Source organism: Lytechinus pictus, chromosome 7 (genome assembly GCF_037042905.1).
Source record: "Lytechinus pictus isolate F3 Inbred chromosome 7, Lp3.0, whole genome shotgun sequence".
NCBI lineage: Eukaryota > Metazoa > Echinodermata > Echinoidea > Temnopleuroida > Toxopneustidae > Lytechinus > Lytechinus pictus.
This window is the reverse complement of record NC_087251.1, coordinates 34,040,331-34,059,044: the sequence shown is the minus strand read 5'-3', so window position 1 is coordinate 34,059,044 and position 18,714 is coordinate 34,040,331. Positions and strand designations below refer to the sequence as shown.

The 18,714-nt window shown below is 36.1% G+C and overlaps 1 protein-coding gene across 1 annotated transcript; it reads left to right on the top strand.

Annotated features, from left to right (window-relative positions):
• The first annotated feature begins 5,819 nt into the window (after positions 1–5,819).
• Positions 5,820–18,020, top strand: LOC129265245 (uncharacterized). Its single transcript, XM_064102550.1, has 8 exons — positions 5,820–5,972; positions 6,845–7,376; positions 7,860–8,031; positions 8,645–8,826; positions 9,319–9,408; positions 11,349–11,555; positions 12,399–12,545; positions 13,839–18,020. The coding sequence occupies exons 1-8, from the start codon at positions 5,916–5,918 to the stop codon at positions 14,675–14,677; spliced, it is 2,226 nt and encodes a 741-aa protein (XP_063958620.1). The 5' UTR covers positions 5,820–5,915; the 3' UTR covers positions 14,678–18,020.
• The last annotated feature ends 694 nt before the right edge of the window (positions 18,021–18,714 follow it).

Below are 18,714 nucleotides of genomic sequence, written 5' to 3'. Positions count from 1 at the left end.
TTGGGCAGTGAGATTACAGTGTTCACATTGATTGTCCCTGATCTTAGATTCTTGGATCAGTTGCATATGTTTGCTCTGCAAATATTAACACTTGATTATTATAGTTCCAGAATAATTGATATATACTGCACTAATATGTGTTCATATATACTACACCTTTATGTGTTCATGTACTACATCTTTATGTGTCCATAATCCAGAAGTAAAATGCTAAGAAGAGAAGAGACCCTCTGGCTCCAGAGAATACTAAAAATTTTGTAGATCCAATCATCCATGCAATAAATTTGCAGAATAAACTTATCAGTATCTCGGTTGACTTTAAAGGCAAAACAAGCTTCAAAGTGTGATAAAGCTGCTGTATCATGTCACACATATTAGCCCATTACATGAATACTTTGGGATATAGGCCATTGACATTATTAAATTTGACAACTAAACAATGTTTCAGATTGTTGGTCAAATATATCTTCTCATTCATCTTGGCCATAGAGTTATGTCTCCAATTTTAGATTTTTTAGATTTAGATTTTAGATTTTATTTCCGTTCAACAATTTTTTTCAAAATATAATCAAAGTAACAATACATATTCAATATAATCGATAATACAGACAAATCAATGAAATTTCGTAACAAATGTTGAATATAAATTAAACAAATCTACAATTTGTTTCAGTAATATTATCAATGAAAAGAAACAAGAAATGAACGGAGGGACTTGCCAAGAAAAGCAAAAGCTTGTAGAGAAGGCAAGCCCCTAAACTTAGTTTCAATACTAATTATAAACAAACTATATATACAACTCTATACAAAAATCGAGACGGACACAGAAGACAGACTTAAAACAAGTAATCCACAAATATCAAAATAAAACGAATAAGCGACAACAAAAATAAGAGAAAGTAATTCGAATAATAATAATTACAGTGGTAACACAAAAAAAAAAAGTACTTACAAAATTATAATAGGGAGGGAAAAGTGGCAAAGGAAAGAAAGAGGGAGATAAGGGAGGTGCAAATAAAAAGTGCAAATGAAAGGAGGAACATGGCAGGTGCACAGGTCGTAATGTATTGTATCATGTTGTAGTGTTGTTTTTTTTTTTATAAGTAAAGTTTGACAAATTTATTGGCAGTTAAAGGTTAAGTTATTATGTAGTTTTAGTTTAGGTTATGTGTTAGCTTGACTTGTTGGTGTGGAGTATTGACAAATGAGCATCTTTTTAAGTTTGCGTTTAAAAATATTAAGGTTTGTAGATTCTTTAAAGTCGTTGGGCAGGGAATTCCAATACACAGGTCCAAAAAAGATAAAAGAGTTTTTCGCTAATATAGTACGGGTAGGGGGTAGGTGATAACAATTACGTTGTCTCGTTGGGTAATCGTGTATAGAGGAGTTTTTACAGAACATATTTGAAAAAATTGTTGGGAGATCATCTTTGTTTAGTTTATACATAAATTGGGCGAGTTGGAAAAGATATAAATCACTCACTTTAAGAATATTATTTTGGAAGAATAGTATATTTGTGTGTGATCTGAATTGGGTTTGAAAAATTATTCTAAGAGCCTTCTTCTGCAGCAACAGTATTCTTTGTAATTGTGTTTGGATCGCACAACCCCATGCCAAAATGCCATAATTAATGTATGGTAATATTAATGTATGATACAGTGTAAGTAAAGTGTGAGATGGGAGAAAATATTTGAGTTTGTTGATAATTCCGATGTTTCTTGAAATTGTTTTGCATGTATTATTGATGTGTGGTTTCCATGATAGCTTATTATCAATAGTAACCCCCAAAAATCTTGTCTCTGAAACATTTTCAAGAACAGTATTATCAAAAATTATGTTGTCAGGTATTGTATTTATTCTGTTACTAAAAAGCATAAAATTCGTCTTTTGTAAGTTAAGTGATAGTTTATTCGCCTTAATCCAGTCAGTGACATGTATAAGTTCTGAGTTTACAATTCTTACAAGTTGGTTTACGTTATCATGAGAAAAGAAAATGTTCGAATCGTCAGCAAACAATACAAATGTTAGTAAATTTGAATTTTTTTTAATGTCATTAATATATGTAATAAAAAGAAGAGGACCAAGTAAACTACCCTGTGGTACTCCACATGTAATAGGAAGAGTAGAAGAAACAACGTTGTTGACTGACACAAATTGAGACCTGTCTGTTAGGTAGCTCTTGAACCACTCCAAGGCCTTCCCCCTGATACCATAAAAAGAAAGTTTATGAAGAAGTATATCGTGGTTAATGGTATCGAAGGCCTTGGAGAAGTCCAGGAAAATACCAACAGTATGACAACCTATATCTATGGAAGAAGTAATTTTATTAATAAAAGTCAAAATTGCATGCGAGGTGCTATGATTTTCGCGGAAACCAAATTGCGAGTTCGAAAAAGTATTGAATTTATTAAAGAACGTAATTGTACGAGTATGTATAAGTTTTTCGAGAATTTTAGATAACGAAGTGAGCAATGAAATAGGACGGTAATTAGAAACAAGTTGATTATCACCTTTTTTGTAAAGGGGGATGACTTTGGCTATTTTCATTAGGTTAGGTACCTTCCCTGTGTTCATAGAAACATTAAATATGTGGACCAGAGGATCGACGATAGTTAAAATAATTTTCTTAAGTAGGAAGTTAGGAATACCATCGAAACCTGGGCTCTTCTTGGTCTGTAGATTATTAACAATATTAATAATTTCTCTTGTGTTCGTAGGATTAAAAAATATAGAGTTTGGATTTGGGTTGTCAAGAAAACTGTTGAAAGATTTATGAGTTTGAGGGACTTTGCTTGCCAGATTGTTGCCAATGTTTGAAAAATATGAATTAAATTCTTGTGCTATTGAGATGTTGTCGTCAGTAGTTGTATTGTTTACTTTTATTTTTGTTATAGAAGTACTTTTTTTGTTTTTGTTTAATGCTCCATTAATGATTTTCCATGTGTTCCTCATATCGTTTTTGAACAAATTGAGTTGGGAGGTATAATATTCTCTTTTTGCAATGCGTAATAAAGTAGTGAGTGTGTTTTTGTATGAAGTATATTTAAAGCGAGATTCGTTATTTTGTTTAGTTATGTATTTATAGTAAAGGTTGTTCTTTCGGTTGATTGATCTCAAAAGTGATTTAGTAATCCAAGGGTGGAGTGGAACCTTTTTATAATTTGATTTTCTGTTAGTGGTAAAAGGAACGTGAGTATCTAGAGAAGAGTTTAATTTGGAAATGAAAAAGTTATATGCGTCATCAACGTCTGTGGATTCAAAAACAGTTGACCAGTCTGTTGTATTTAAATTATTAACTAGATTGTTTATGTTGTCATCAGTTATCTTTCGAAATGGGGTATTGAATGCTTCTTTCATGATAATTTTATTTGTAGATAATTTAGCAAAAATTGGAAAGTGATCGGTAATGTCACTAAGGATAATACCGGCTTTGGGAATTTGTTGAGTTATATTACTAAAAATGTTATCAATTAAAGTGGCCGAGTTATCTGTCACTCTTGTCGGTTTAGTGATAAGCGGTAAAAAAGAATATGAAAGAAACATTTCAAGAAACTCATGTGAGGTGCTGTTTGAATTATAATCTACTAAGTTAATATTAAAGTCACCCATAAAAAAGCAATCTTTATTTTTCAAAACAGGATTTGATAAAATTTCATTAAGAGATTCTAAAAAAGTATTAACATTAGATTGAGGGGGTCTATAAAAAACACCAAGTACTAAGTTTTTACCTTTGGGGTTTGTGACTTCAACAAATAGGGTTTCTAGAACGTCGTTAGATATGGTCATGTTAGCTATAAGAGTATGGTCGTATTGTTGCGGTATGTAAAGAGCTACACCACCCCCAGGTCTTAGCGTTCTATTGTTAACAATCAAATCAAAATCAGGGAGTGTGAAGAGGGAACATGGATTATCAGAGAACCATGTTTCGGTTAAACCAATAAATGAAGATTTCGGAAACCGGTTTTTATCTAGAAATAGTCTAAGTTTATCAAAGTTTTTACTGGCACTTCTGATATTAAAATGGAGAAGAAAAAAACTTTCGCCAGTGTTATCTGATGTAATGTATGATTTGAAATGTTGTTCTGTGAAATAATGTGATGTAGTGAGCTGTCCGAAGTGATCATTTGCATCCAAATTGTAATTAAGATCGGATGTATTATTGTCCATAAAATTCTGTATGTGTGCATCATAGTTGGAGTTATCATGATTATCTAGTGTGCGAGTAACGCCATGTTGCGCCGAGAGAGACAACAAGTCATCGTTATTTAGAGAGCTAAATGGAAACCTAGAAAAATCCGTCATTAGCAGGGGAGATGGTGGGTAAACGAAACCTAAAGGAAGCAATACACTGTGCTACGTGCCTGTTCCCGAGTATGTGTAGAAGAGGAGAAAAAAAAAATGTGTGTCAGTGAAGAGGCAATAAAAGAGGAGTAAAGGAAGAAAGAACAAAAATAAAGCAGGGGAATTGAACACTAGTGTGAGATATATAATGACCTTGTGCAGTGCAAAGTTTGGAGGGGGGGGGGTTGGAAATAAAGGTGATGAAAAACAGGACAAAAATGAAAACAAAGCAAACTTGACTGATCCTTAGTGAATAACTTAAAATAGGCCAAATGTAAACAAACAAGCAACAAATATCAACAAGAACGTAAGTAAGCAAACTAAGGCAAGAACAAAAAAAAAAAAAATAATCATACTGTGTCCGTCTCTCCTGAAGCGTGATGAAATCTATCAAAAATAACAAACGAGGTCATATCAAATGGAGAAAGCTAAATAGTATAAAAAAAAACAAAGCAGGAAGCAGGATTTAAGCCTGTGTGATATGTAAAATAAGAAAGATCGATCATATGAATATACATACAAAAAATCATTGCGTAAATATACGTCAGTGGTAAGTGGTTCTCAGGGAAAAAACAAGAGGCAAAATATTAAAAAGACCCAAAACATTGCAATGATTAAAGATTGTGTTAACGATGCAAGATCTATAGGTAGTTCTCAAATTCACTGCAGGGACGCTGGCGAAGCTCATTAACGCACCGGTTCTTCTGCAAATGCAGCCAGAGTCGCAGCGGAGAGCCCCGAGGCTCCCGCCGAAAGTATCCTGAATAATTGTATCCTGAATAAGAACATTTGTCGGTTTCTCCGCTCCTGGATGCCATTTCTTGCCTGTGAAAATGTTAAAAAAGATAAGAATATCAATGAATGTGCCAAGTGCCAAGTTTTACAAGTTATCAAGATTCTAATGAATAATTGTGAATCGGTGAAATGTTGTCGCAGGTTTAAGATTATTAGGTAAAATGAAGTAACTGAGTGAGAGCATATATATGCTCAATAAGGGAATCAATTTATTTCACATTATTTTCTGCATTCTAATTATGCGCACAAATTGCGCAGAATGGAGCCATAATATAGTGAATGAATATTTATTTGCCACAACCATTAAAACACAATACCACTAAACTATACATAAGATACATATCATTGTACATTACTGCTACCCAGTGATCTACAAAAATACACATTGGTCATGAATGAATTCTACATGTACATTCAACATACATGAACCTGTGAACCTAATCCATGTTCACTGTTGCTTCCATGAACATTTGGCAGCAATTAGATCTGATGCCTTCATGTTAACCCTAAAACAATCCACAAAATAATTTGCTGTCAAGATTTACAATCATTTTTTTTTTCAAATCAGGTTACATTTTTCATGCTAAGTAAGACATATATCATACAATTGAAGACTGAAATATAAGGGATATATTACCAACCTCATGATAAGAAATAACCAAACATTAATTTATTTCTTTGTAGGTTTGCATTGAAAGATGGCCAGCTTGGAAGAACTGATCTCAAGATGTCGGGAGTGATTTCATCTGTGTAGTTGCAGTGATTGCATCTGATCTGAAATGGCTGCTTCAGGCAGCAGTCTTTCACAGTTTCCCAGTGTCCACCATCACCTGAAGGTACTTTACTAGCCATTTTGTTGTGTGTGTGCATCTTTCTTATCAAGAAAGGGGGTTTGCTGCATGTAACATTTATTGGTGTATTTATTACAATCTGGTAATGGTTGAGGTATGTACATGTTGTTTTAAGATGTTTTTGTTTGGTGCAGTTTGGCTGCATGTTGATGCCTGCCTTTCAGTTTAGTTCTCAGGCAATTAATCTGTTTTTCTTGTATTAATTAAAACCTGCTTCTCATATTATAGGCATGCAGGACATTAATTGCATTGATCACATTTATGAATACATGTATTCTATTATTCATACTTTTGAAAATTCAAGCAGAATTTTCTTGTACATCATACTAGTCTTCATTATTATTTAGTAGCATCTACAAGTATCTATGAGCTATTTTCTGAAGAAAAGGCATGAACTTAATATTGAAGCTCTATTTAAAATGAGATCAATACATAACATGTTTAGAGCACAAATCTGTGTTCACTTTTACGTGATTGGGCACGTCGTGGTCTAGTGGTTCTGACTCTTGCCTTTCAAACAGAGGGTCGTGGGTTAGAATCCTAGCCATGGCTTGTTTTCCTTCAGCAAGAAATTTATCCACACTGTGCTGCACTTGACCCAGGTGAGGTGAATGGGTACCCAGCAGGATTAATTCCTTGAATGTACGAGCGCTGAAAGGCAGCTCGAGCTAAAGCCGGGGTAATAATGATAATAATAATGCGCCTCGGACTAGAATGTTTCTAGATAGATGGCGCTATACAAATGCCTATTATCATTACCGGTATTGTCAATGACATACTATCAGTTTCAGAGTCCGTTCACCTGTGTGACTGCAGCATGATTTAGTATCTGTTGTATTTTTTATTCAATTTGGAAGGTGGAACACCATGAGAGGGACCGAGATTCACCATCAAGTGTCATGACAAACAGCTTCATGCACAGTTCCAACTGCATGGCGGACACCCCTTCCTCTGCTTTGGTAGAACCGGACCCACACTCCCTCCTCAGTTCCTCCCTGACGGTTCCTCAGTCAAGCCTAACGGTCAGTGACCACGAGTCAACCATTGATTCCCTGAATGACGATGGAAGCGACCTGCACGGCGATGACTTCTCCAGTCAGCTTGGATGCGGGGACGAGTCGGACACCTTGGACGCCCTGTCCAGTCTGGCCCTCCAACAATCAAGTCTCTTCTTGGTGAACCTTCCGACCAGGGCTCAGGCACCTCTTGGATCGTTGGGCGGGGCCACCACGTCATTCATGCCCCTCCTGGTGATAGGAGGGGGCATGCAGAAGGGCGGAGAAGGGGCACAGTTTCTGAGGTTGCGGGATATCGCCCACGCTAACTTGATCTGTGCAACCCAAGAGAGTATTGCTAGGACCTACAATGCACCAACTCCAAAGCAAGTTGGTAAGTACATCTTGATACTTAAACATGGAAAATAAAGCTTAGCGATTAATCATAAGGCTGATTTCTATGATTGATTGCTTTGATTAATATGTATGATCAATCTTAAAAGCAGACTCATCATTAATCGCTAAGCTTTATGTTGCACAGTCCTTCATTATGCACTCATATGAAAGTTTATTTGATGTCATACATGTACTTATCACTCATTTGAAATATTGATTATCATGCTTTCAAATCGAATAATGTATAGAAATAATCAAAGCTTCATTTATTCTTCATTTATTGACTCTTTAGCTAATTCCTTTGCTGATGTGTTGATGTTTTAACTGCTCTTTAGTTCCTGTTAAATCAAAGCATTGAAAAACCTTGCTTTTATAGTGATAGCAATAATGTGAACAACAGTAACTATATATGCTTTTGAATTAAAATTATCAGATGTGATAGCTAAGGATTTTTTCTTGTCTTCAAAACAAAATCTTATAGAAAAACGAGAGCACAAATGTGAGCAATGTGGCAGGATCTTCAAGTCATCCAGTCACTTCCGTTACCACATGGAAACCCACAAGGGCAACAAGTTGCTCAAGTGCCCTGTCAATGGCTGTAATAGAAGCTTCTCCTGGCCTGCTAACCTCAAATACCATGTTAGGACACATGCGTAAGTTGCTTTCTCATTTTCTGAATAGCCCACATTCTAATTTCACCTCTGCCAAAGAAATTGGAAGGGGTATTTAAGAAACATTGTGTGGTCTGACTGACAGTGGGTGGTCAATCCATTGCAAATTTTGGAAAATAAATGAATTAATTTGTCATGCGATGTTCATGAAAGTTTGCCCTTCACATGTTGGTCTTTGGGAGAAGATGGAGACACATTTTTGGATGTGTCAGAAACTATTTTCCATGGTGATGCCATTTTATTGCCACAAATCAGGGGGAACTTTGATTAATACTGCCTTGCTGCCTTGGAGATCACCTCATCCTATTGAGTCAAATCAGCAAAAACTTGCACATTTTAGCCCAGCTAAAGCATTTGTAAAGGGTCAATAATATGATTTTTAGACGATTGTCATCTATTCCATCCAATCTTACAATATTTTTGAACCACTTTTGTGAACATTTGAAATTCAAGTAACCTTTATTTATCAAAGCTCTCAAGTCTCAACTTCTTCTTTAAATTGAGATTTTAAATAAAACTTTAATGAAAATTTTAAAAGTCTTGTATTTAAAGTCTCTTGTATCATTTTCTAATGTTCTTTTTTCCCTCTCTTTAGCAATGACCGTCCCTACCCATGTCCCAGCAAGGGTTGTGGAAAGACATTCTTTACAGTCCAGGCTCTAAATGTCCACAGTAGAATTCACACTGGTACCAAACCTTTCAAATGCACCCATGATGGCTGTGATAAGAGCTTCACCACGCAAGGAAACCTCAAGAATCATTTCAGGACTCATACTGGTAAACAAAGGCTTAATAATTAATGGTGATGGTGATGATGATAGGGTGGCGATGGTGGTGGTGGTAATGAGGATGATGCTGATGATGCTGATGGTGATGATGGTGATGATAATGAGGAGGAGGAGGATGAGATGATTATTATGATGATCTTGTTGATGATGGCGATAGTGGAGATGACGATGATGGTGGTGGTGGTGGTGGTGGTGATGATGATGATGATGATGATGATGATGATGAATATGATGATGATGATGGCGACGGTGATGACGGTAAAGATGTTGATAATGCTGATGTGATGATGGCATTCTTTAACAAGGACTCACTAGACTGCCAAATTCAGCAATATGTCTCCAATTGCCAATTTATTTGTTACAAAGATAGTTTTGACTATCCAGAAGTTTATGTCAAATAATAAGCCATGATATCTGTGATTATAATTATCATGATATGATGGCTTAGATTAACTTTGAGAATGTAATTTCTGCGTTCCAGGTGAGCGGCCATTTAATTGTGACTTTGATGGATGTACTCAGAAGTTTGCAGAGATGTCTAGTTTAAAGAAGCATAAACTTACACATACAGGTAAGTGTCAGTAAGTAAAGAGTGCGAGAAATGAGCTTTAAGGTGCACTTAGAAGCCGATTTTGGAATAAAAAGGTTGTAGCATTTTATGCGAGTGTTCAATCATGGAACATCTTACTGTGCAAAGTTCTAGCTTTAATTCATTCTAAATTTTGTACATGGGTTACCTATAAATGATCGCAATTACAACTTAACCTTAAACATATTTGTCATTGATCTTACAAGAACAATATACAGATAGCAAATGGGTATGAGTGTGATGGTGCAAGATATCACTTAAGGTGAAAGAAAGATGCTCTATTCATCGATTTGAACAGACAAAGAAAAATCACACAAACAAAAAAATGAAAATTTGATCAAAATCGGACAATGAAAAATATGGCATTTTAAAGATTCGCATTATTCCCGTGAAACAGGCCTAGGCATGTCTTCATGAATATTCAATGAGCAAACTGATGATGTCATATCCCACTTGTACTTTTGTATTTTATTACATGAAATTAGGTTTATTCAATTTTTTTCCTTCAAGAACAAAAAAATTGGAATGACAACTATTCTATTGCATTTCATATTCATTGCTGCAACTTTATTTTATTACAAGGGAGACATATCATTCATCCATGTATGAAAAAAATGAAACAATTGTGCTTTCATGAAATAACATTATGAAAAAAGAAAGTGGAGATGTGACATCATCATCCCATCTAATAAATATTCATGACGACATGCATAGAACGGTTTTCAACAATATATTGCTAAACTTTAAAACTCAGTTACTTTGCTATTTGTTAGCAGATTTTAATGAAAATGTCAGCCCGGATTCCCGGGGGGGGGGCACTCGACCAAAAAAGTAGTAGGGATGTGCCGCGGGCGAGACAAAAACGGGGGCCTTGGAGCGGGCTTATTGTAAAAAGGAGGGTCCTCGGAACGGGCTTCGGAACTACAGACGTTTGTGAAAACGGGGGTCCTCGGAACGGGTCGCCTGCGTGTGAGTGCGTATGCATCCCTATGGAACGTGCATGCAGCTAGCCCGGCGGCACGACTGCCGGGCGCGCAAGCGCAGAGGCGATGGTCGGACAGCGCTCTGCGGCCGCTCTTCACCAAAATTGCGACCGGAACAGCGTGACGGAAAATATGCGAAGCTTTGGAGCGGATTTCTTATATTTTCTCGATAAGAAGAAAATGCTATGCTTTGGAGTGGCTTTCTTTGTTCTTTTTCTAAAAAAGACAAAAATGCTATGCCTTGGAACAGAAATTTGAGTGTAAAAATGGGGGTCCCCTCCGCGGCACATACCCACTATGCATTATATACTGAGTGCCCCCCCCCCCCCCGGGCTCGGATTACCCTTTTAAAAAATTAGTCTCCTTGCCATCATAGTCCTGTTTGTTTTACTGACCATTAGGAAATATGGGATTCCCCATATTGTAAAGTGATTTGTGCAAGAGTGGCAGCTATATATAGTGTGCTTTTCTTGCTGCCTTTATTTTTTAACTATTATTTTACTTTGTATCTTTTACTCTTCAGTTGATGGTAATGGATGAATAAATGAAACATAAAATAAACAATGATAGAATAGAGACCAACTAATATCTCAAATTGAACATAATAATTTATCTTTTTGTAGCTACTTTTTCCCTAATTCTTTTTTAGTTAATAATATAAGTTGCCATCTTTGTCTTGTAAGTACTGCACTGGAACACCTCAAAGAGGCTATAGACGTGCAGGCCATTCATGCAATCGCTGCCACTACATACTTCTTTTAATAAGCATGTTTTTGCTCAGCTGTTTCTTAAATCCAGCTAGATTGGGTGCATTTTTAGTAGTGTAATTAGTTTTGTGTATTAAATGACGTGATTATCAGGCCATAACCAATTATTCCGATATAATTCTATTGCAAAATTTGTATGTGACCTGTTACATTTTGATTTCTACTAATGCAGGTGAAAAACCGTACAAGTGTGAGATTTGTGGACGCCTCTTCTCCCAGAGCGCTAGTCGGAATACTCATAAACGACGCCACCATAGCTCATTGACAGACAGCAAAATCTCACCTGTCTTGGATGGTGATAGTGATGTAGCCAGTGAAAAGCTGGTGTCTAAGGGGCGTGGCAGTAGCCACACCAATAAGAAGTCTCGATTTACGATAGGTATGCATGATGTTAAAATTCGGAGAGTCATGTTTGAACAGATACATTGCTCTTATTCGAAAAGAATTACATGTTCATTTAAAAGTTCATGCTAACCTTTTGTGTACAAATATGAATTTGTCCAAACTGATAGTTTGCAGTAAAACTTATTTATTTCTTTTCATCCAGATTGGCTAAGGACTAAAATAATGAGGAAGCTTGTGTGTATTGATGTTTTATTTTCACCAGTACTGTGATTACCTTTAATACGTCAATTACAGTACACAATACAACATATTACAATTGGGAAAGACTTCACTCCAATATTTTTTGGGTCAAGGTTTAAAAAAAAACTTGTATTTCTTTCTTTTTTCCATTCTATAAATATGCTCATTGTTTTTTCTGTGACTTACCTTCAATAGCAGATAAAACTGTAATACAATGAGCTACCCACTGTGCTAGTGTGAATTCACTAAATGAAGAAGTTTCTAAATGATTATAAATTTCTAGTTTCTCTGACTGCATACACCCATGTCATTGGGATATGCATGTTTATCTCCTGTACTATACCTTGACAAAATAAAGCCATATTTTGTATCTGTATTTAAAAACAAAATTTAGTAGAGGGTACAAAATGGAAGCCTTGTCAATGATACATTGATTTGGGTACATTACAAAATATTGATTAGAGGTAGGAAAAACAGTGATTCTGTCTCCTAATTTTGTTTTGATTGGTCATCAATAAGCATGTACCGGTACATGCATTTAAAATTATTTTATAAAACAAACTTTTGAATTCCCTGCAAGAGGTGTTGTTAGGAACCTTGTCAGATAAATGTTGTGGGGTTTCTATCTTTCAATTAGAACGCCTAAAGAGAGAAACGGCAAAGAGTCCAATTTGTGAATCTATAACTGGGTTAAGTTCCAGTGAAATCCCATCTGTAGCAGCTCCCTGCAGCAGTATTGATCAAGAACCTGATGACATCTCACTTCCACACTCACTCCTACCAGGTAAGCTCATTATAAACCTGAACCGTTTACATGTAAAATTATTCAAACCCATGTTGTAATTGGTTTGGTGAAAACATACCAACTAAATTGTATATTAAATCAATTAGTGGCTAGGTGGGTGTTTCATAAAGCTGTTCGTAAGTTAAGAGCGACTTTAAGAACGACTGGTGATCCTTTCTTTTGGTAAACGGTATACACCATGATTGGCGATGGTTTAGCGCGTAAGAAAGGTTCACCAGTCGTTCTTAAAGTTGCTCTTAATTTACGAACAGCTTTATGAAACGGCTCTCTGGTTCTGTATGTTATGGACCAGGCCAATAATACATGGACTTCAATGGGGCTATTTATGCATTCATATGGTTTCTTGAGGTCATTTATTGGGCCCCGATGGACTGATTCCCACCGATTTGGGTTGTAGAGGTATTTCATTATGCACAATGGAAATATGGCATAAAAAATGCTGAAATGCATCTTGCCCGGGGCAAGTAAAAGTTAGAGTCGGGCAAGTGTTTTGAAGTAAAGACCAAAGCTACTTGCCGGAATTAGGTTAGCAAAATTCTCACAGTGGAATTATCAAAATTAGGGTCGATATGATATGATATTAACCCTAATTTTGGTCATGGCAGGCAAGATAAAATCACTTTGGAAAAAGAAATGCAATAACAAGGGAGATCAGTTCATGTCAAAAGAGAGAAAAAGGTCAATGGTTTATAAAGCCGCAAAACTTTCTTTTGAAGAGGTAAAACTTTTTTTTTCAAGGATTTTTTCGGGCAAGTGAAATAGATTATTGGGCAAGTATATTCCAACTATTAAAAAATTTACTTGCCCGAGTGGGCAAGTACTTCTAAAAATTTATGTAGCACCCTGCTGAAATGGGGGCGTCCTCTCTATACATCGAAGACTTGAACAAAAGAGACTCATTGCAAAGGTAAACTAGTATCACTATATGATACTGATGCTGTTATCACATTGCAGAATGATAAATAGTCACTTCAAAGTAAGACAAAGAAAAAAGTATTGGAGTACTGATATCATCATTGGTGTATGTATATCTTGAACATTGTATGAATGTTAGAAATGCGCTAATTCATGGTGATATCTGGGGCCTGATGCATAAAAAGGGTTTTTCCATGTGTTATTGTCAATGGCATAACATTTTTTCTAACAACATTTTCTATGGATTTGTAGGATACTCTCTGTTTGTGTTGGTAAAATGCCTAGCACAGTAAATGACCACAATTTCAGTTTTTGAGAAAATTACTTTTGAATGTATCTTTCATCTTGTATCCTCAGGACTTGGTCAGGACGAATCCTCTGTAGCAAGCTCATTGGAGAAGGCTGATTTGCAGGACGAATCATCTTCGGAGTTTGTTCTTTCTCATCAGCACTCAATCCATAGCATGGTTAGTGGATCGCATCACAGTCATGACATCCAAGAGAGTACGGAAAGTAGCCATCATCATCATCATCATCATCATCATCATGGGCATCTACATCACCATGCCAACCGTCTACATGATCATCAAGAAGTATCATCGGCAAGCGGGATGGTTTACAATCCCGCTGCCAGCCAGTCACTGCTACAGTCAAACCTTGATGAGGCGGGCCCTCACCTAATGGGTGTGGCTGACGAATCCAACGTGATGGGCGTCACCAGCAACCATGTGATGTCAGTAGCCGACATGGGTGTGTCTGGTAGCCATTTGATTGATGTTTCTGACAGCCATGTCATGGGTGTAACTGACAGTCATGATGTGATTGGGGTATCAGATGGTCATGTGATTGGCGTGTCAGATGGTCATGTGATTGGCGTGTCTGATAGTCATGTGATGGGCGTGTCGGATAGCCATGTAATGGGCGTATCGGATAGTCCAGTCATGGGCGTATCGGATAGTCACGTTATAGGTGTTTCAGATAGTCACGTTATAGGTGTATCAGATAGTCATGTCATAGGTGTATCGGATAGTCATGTGATCGGTGTGTCCGATAGTCATGTGATGGGCGTGTCTGATAGTGATCATGTGATTGGCGTCTCTGATGATCCACCATCAGTAAGTGAGGGGCTACAGTATCCTGAAGACATATGGGGTGGCCAAGAGCATATGGGTGAAAACATTATGGAATGTACTTGACATATACCCGTATGCAACAGTAATTAACTTATCAAACTCATAGAACAGTAAAATTTTGTATGAATTTTTTGTTGTTGAGTGGTATTTATGTTTATTCTGAGCTGTAACCTATAAAGTATTAAGTATATAGTGATATTATTTAATTGTTTGTAAAAACTATGAATTTATTTGGGAAAAAAAATGAATATACTTGCCACACAATGTCTTTACCACAACTTTAACTATTGAAAAATAAAATAGAAGATGAGTTATTTCTTCCACATTTTGGATCTTGTTTTTGCTATTAATAGGCATTTTGATGCTGATACATTCCAAGTCACCTGACCTTTAAGCAATTTCATTATATTTTAAACCTTTTCGATTGAGAGGCAGTTACTATTACAAATTCAACCCAATATTGTCAAGCCCCATAATGAAATTATTCCCTCATTTATACAACCATACTTAACAGTAGATTTGGTGTTTAGGATATCAATTTAAATGATTGATGTTTTGTGAAATTGGACAAAACTTGGATGCACTTATTTTTTTTAGCCAGATGTTAACTGTGTGTGATGCGTTTGTAAAGTATACATTTTGATAACGACTCTTCTTTTTTAAAAGGGTCATAGATTTTAAAAAAAGAATATTTTTCCCCTTGTTTATAAATGTCTTCTTATTATCCATGTAAATATGGATTTGTTTTTTTTTTCATTTAAACTATGTGACCACCACTAGTATAGAACTGATTAAAAAGTAGGTTTCTGATGAGATGATTGCATGCTACTGAATGCATTTTTTTAGATAGAATTATCAGTGTACTATGTATAAAGCACAATCAGTTTAAATTGATTGGGGTTGACCGAAATTGAGGTTGAAGCTATGTGTGCTGTGGAAGGGCTGTCTGCATGTTGATTTGTCTATTTTCTGTTTGGTCCCATGATTCCAATCATGGGATCCTAGTTCATCGACAACCAGTACATCTGGGTTTAATTGCCATTTAGCCCATTAATTACTCGTATCTAATTTCCAGTCAGGCTATACCTATTTCATCTAATATCCATTTGGTCTTACACCATGTCGTATTATAAGGTTAGTTGAACTGTTTATGAATCAAGATTCCATTTAGCAAAGTACAAAATAATGAGTCGACAAGGTAGAAATTAGCCCAAGTGTAATGTAGACCAAATGGCAAGTAGACCAAAGAGATGGATGACTTATTTGGTTTAGCCCATGTGGTATTAGAGGCCGTTCTCATTATGCTTTCTAAAACTAGTTTACTGGAAACCGGTTCAGGAAACCAGTTTGGAAGATCACTTTGCTAGCGTTCCCACTTGATCACACGAAAGTGGTTTTCAAAATCACTTCACGTAAAGCGATCTTGTTGCTATGGAAACGCTCTCAGTGGGAAATTCAAAACCGCATTCTACACCTGTCGTGTGGAGTAGCGTGCTCAAAATGTGCGAAGATCGCTCCCCGAAGAACGGTTGTGTCCTCACGCTAAAACCAGTTTAACGAGGCAAAATGATCTTGAAAACTACATCGCGAGATGGTTTTCTGAACCGGTTTGGAAGATCGCTTCCAAGACTGCTTCGACCGTTCTCACTACGCGTTATACTAGTTTCCACTAAACTAGTTTTAGGAATGTAGTGAGAACGGTGTCTTAGACTACAATGTATTTGAGAAGTAGACCCGAGTGCTTTTATACCAAGTGAATTACAAACCAATAATATTTGCATTTTGATAAAAAAAAAGAAACAATGGGAAATTTAAGGTGGGTTAATATCCATGGGTTTTGTATATCAACTCAAGGTTGATTTCTACTTAATAAGCAACTTTGCTTTTGGTAAAGAGTAGGCGCTGATGGTTCTTGGTTTTAATGTAAAATATGCACTTTGAGTAAAAAGTAATAAAACCAAATCGTCCTAGGATTCCACCATCTGGTATTGAAAACAGGTCTTGTGACATCAACTCCAGAATGTCAATTTTTTTCAGTCAATCTTAAAAATAGAAATCTTGATTCTTTCAAACAAATTTATTAAAAACTAAAGTGTAACAGGACAACATCCCCGCTCCCCTGTCTCCAGGGAGAGCTGCCCTAGAACCCCCCCCCCCTTGAATCTACTTGTTGGTCAGCCAGACATGATTTGTTTGTACTATGTCAATACAATGTTTTTTGTTTTTTTTTCATGTTTATATCCTCTTTGCATTTTGCTCACCTTGCCATATTTATTTTGTTCAATACAACTTTCTGTGTATATAAACACAGTTGTAATCATATAAAAATCAGGTTTATTTGATTATTTCTATTTATGTTTTCTCATCTTGTTTTTCTGCTGAATTACATACTGTACCTTATGTGTTAGTGACTTGATTCATAGCTATATCTGAATTTTCTAGAAGTAAAGACCTATACTTCAGGTTTCCATCATTTTTTATTGTCTTCTTGAGTTGCAAAACCAGGGCCCTGTAACACAGACGCTATAATTGATTGTAATTGTACATCTATGGCAAACTATGTACTGAAAATGATAATTGATTATGAATATCGATTGCATCTTTTTTATGTTACAGGGTTCCGCACTTCATTTCTTGTTGATTGGTCTGCATTGAAATGTAAAATGCATTTGTTGGCAACTATTAATATTTCATGCTGTCTTCAATGGTCATCATTTATTGGCAGTGCAGTAGCATAGTAAATATTGACCTCAAACGAATATGTAAATTATCTTAATTTGTATTTTTGCTACCTGGTGAATGACTGATATTTGGTTTAAAAAAAAAGAAGAGAAGAATCTAACAAATCAAGAATGATAATAAAGGAAACATTTTACTGTTTTTCCTCTCCTTGTGGATAGCATTAGTTATGCATTTCAACTACATTATCTCTAGAAATGGCAGCAGAATATGTCTAAGCAGGGAAGTGAGAGGTTTTTGTGAGATTTTGTAGTGTAGTTTATGCATGCAGGAGTCTCTGCATAAGTCGGCCTTTAAGTCGAATGCTCACCATTATTTCAGACCAGATTATATGATGGTGGTCCCCAAGTCTGCGCACCTAACGATTTGAGTTAAGATTTAACATGAATTTCTTTTTATTTCACAAAATCTTTCAGTTGATAATTTTCCTTATATTATTATGATTAAGGGAACCAAATATCTCATAAAAATTTGAAAGAAATATATGATTTTCTTGGGAAAAACATCGGGCAGTCATTTTCAGATTGAACCAAAAAATGGTACCCCATTTCTGCGCACCCATTCACTTTGCACACGATTCAGGGATTTTGATGAAAAAGGCTGCATTTTGAGGCCGTCACATGAAATGCCCAAATTTCATTATTTTTCCACCATTTTTAGTCAGATTTTTTTTTAAATGAATATCTTTCTATGTATTACATGTGTAAAGTCTGTGGTCGTTGCGTATCTTCTTGTACTAGAATCGCGCAGATACGCGTGTGCGCAGACAAGGGGGACTGTGCAGACTTGGGGGAACTTGCCATACTGAACACGTGTCATTTACATCTTCTTAGTCAAATTTCGCCTAAGTCAAAGAGATGTCTCTGGTCCCAAGAGATTCACCAGAAGACAAAAAAAAATGTTGCCTCCTGTTTTTCATGAACCTGTTTCATAACATTGCATCTGACTTTATGCACATCCATTGACCCATGGACCATTTCATAAAACTTGTGATGATAAAATTTGCAATAATAGTTTAAAGCTACTGAAATCCTTCAATTTGATTGGCTGATAGTAAATTTGTTATTGAAATTGTGCATTTGTTATAAATGGGACCCTTTTCTCTGGTGCTGAATCAGATCCCCAATCATATTGATTCCTGTCAGCTAAAGTTGCAATCTGATCTTTGCAGATTTAGGAAATTCACTCCTACTTTAACAAAAAACGGGACAGATAGGGTTGATCTCAACATAAGAACAGGTCACCGTTCACCAGCCATGCATAAAATCATGTACTAGTATTAATTTTGAACATCTGTCTTCACATTTCCTATATGCGGCCAATTTGAAATCCACAGAGATACAGTGACCTGTACAATTTTT

Excerpts from the sequence above, each read along its gene's own strand:
- LOC129265245 (XM_064102550.1), top strand. The coding sequence starts at position 5,916 with ATGGCTGCTTCAGGCAGCAGTCTTTCACAGTTTCCCAGTGTCCACCAT. Across the intron at positions 7,377-7,859 it reads ACCAACTCCAAAGCAAGTTG|AAAAACGAGAGCACAAATGT; the intron begins GTAAGTACATCT and ends AAAATCTTATAG. Across the intron at positions 8,827-9,318 it reads TCATTTCAGGACTCATACTG|GTGAGCGGCCATTTAATTGT; the intron begins GTAAACAAAGGC and ends TCTGCGTTCCAG.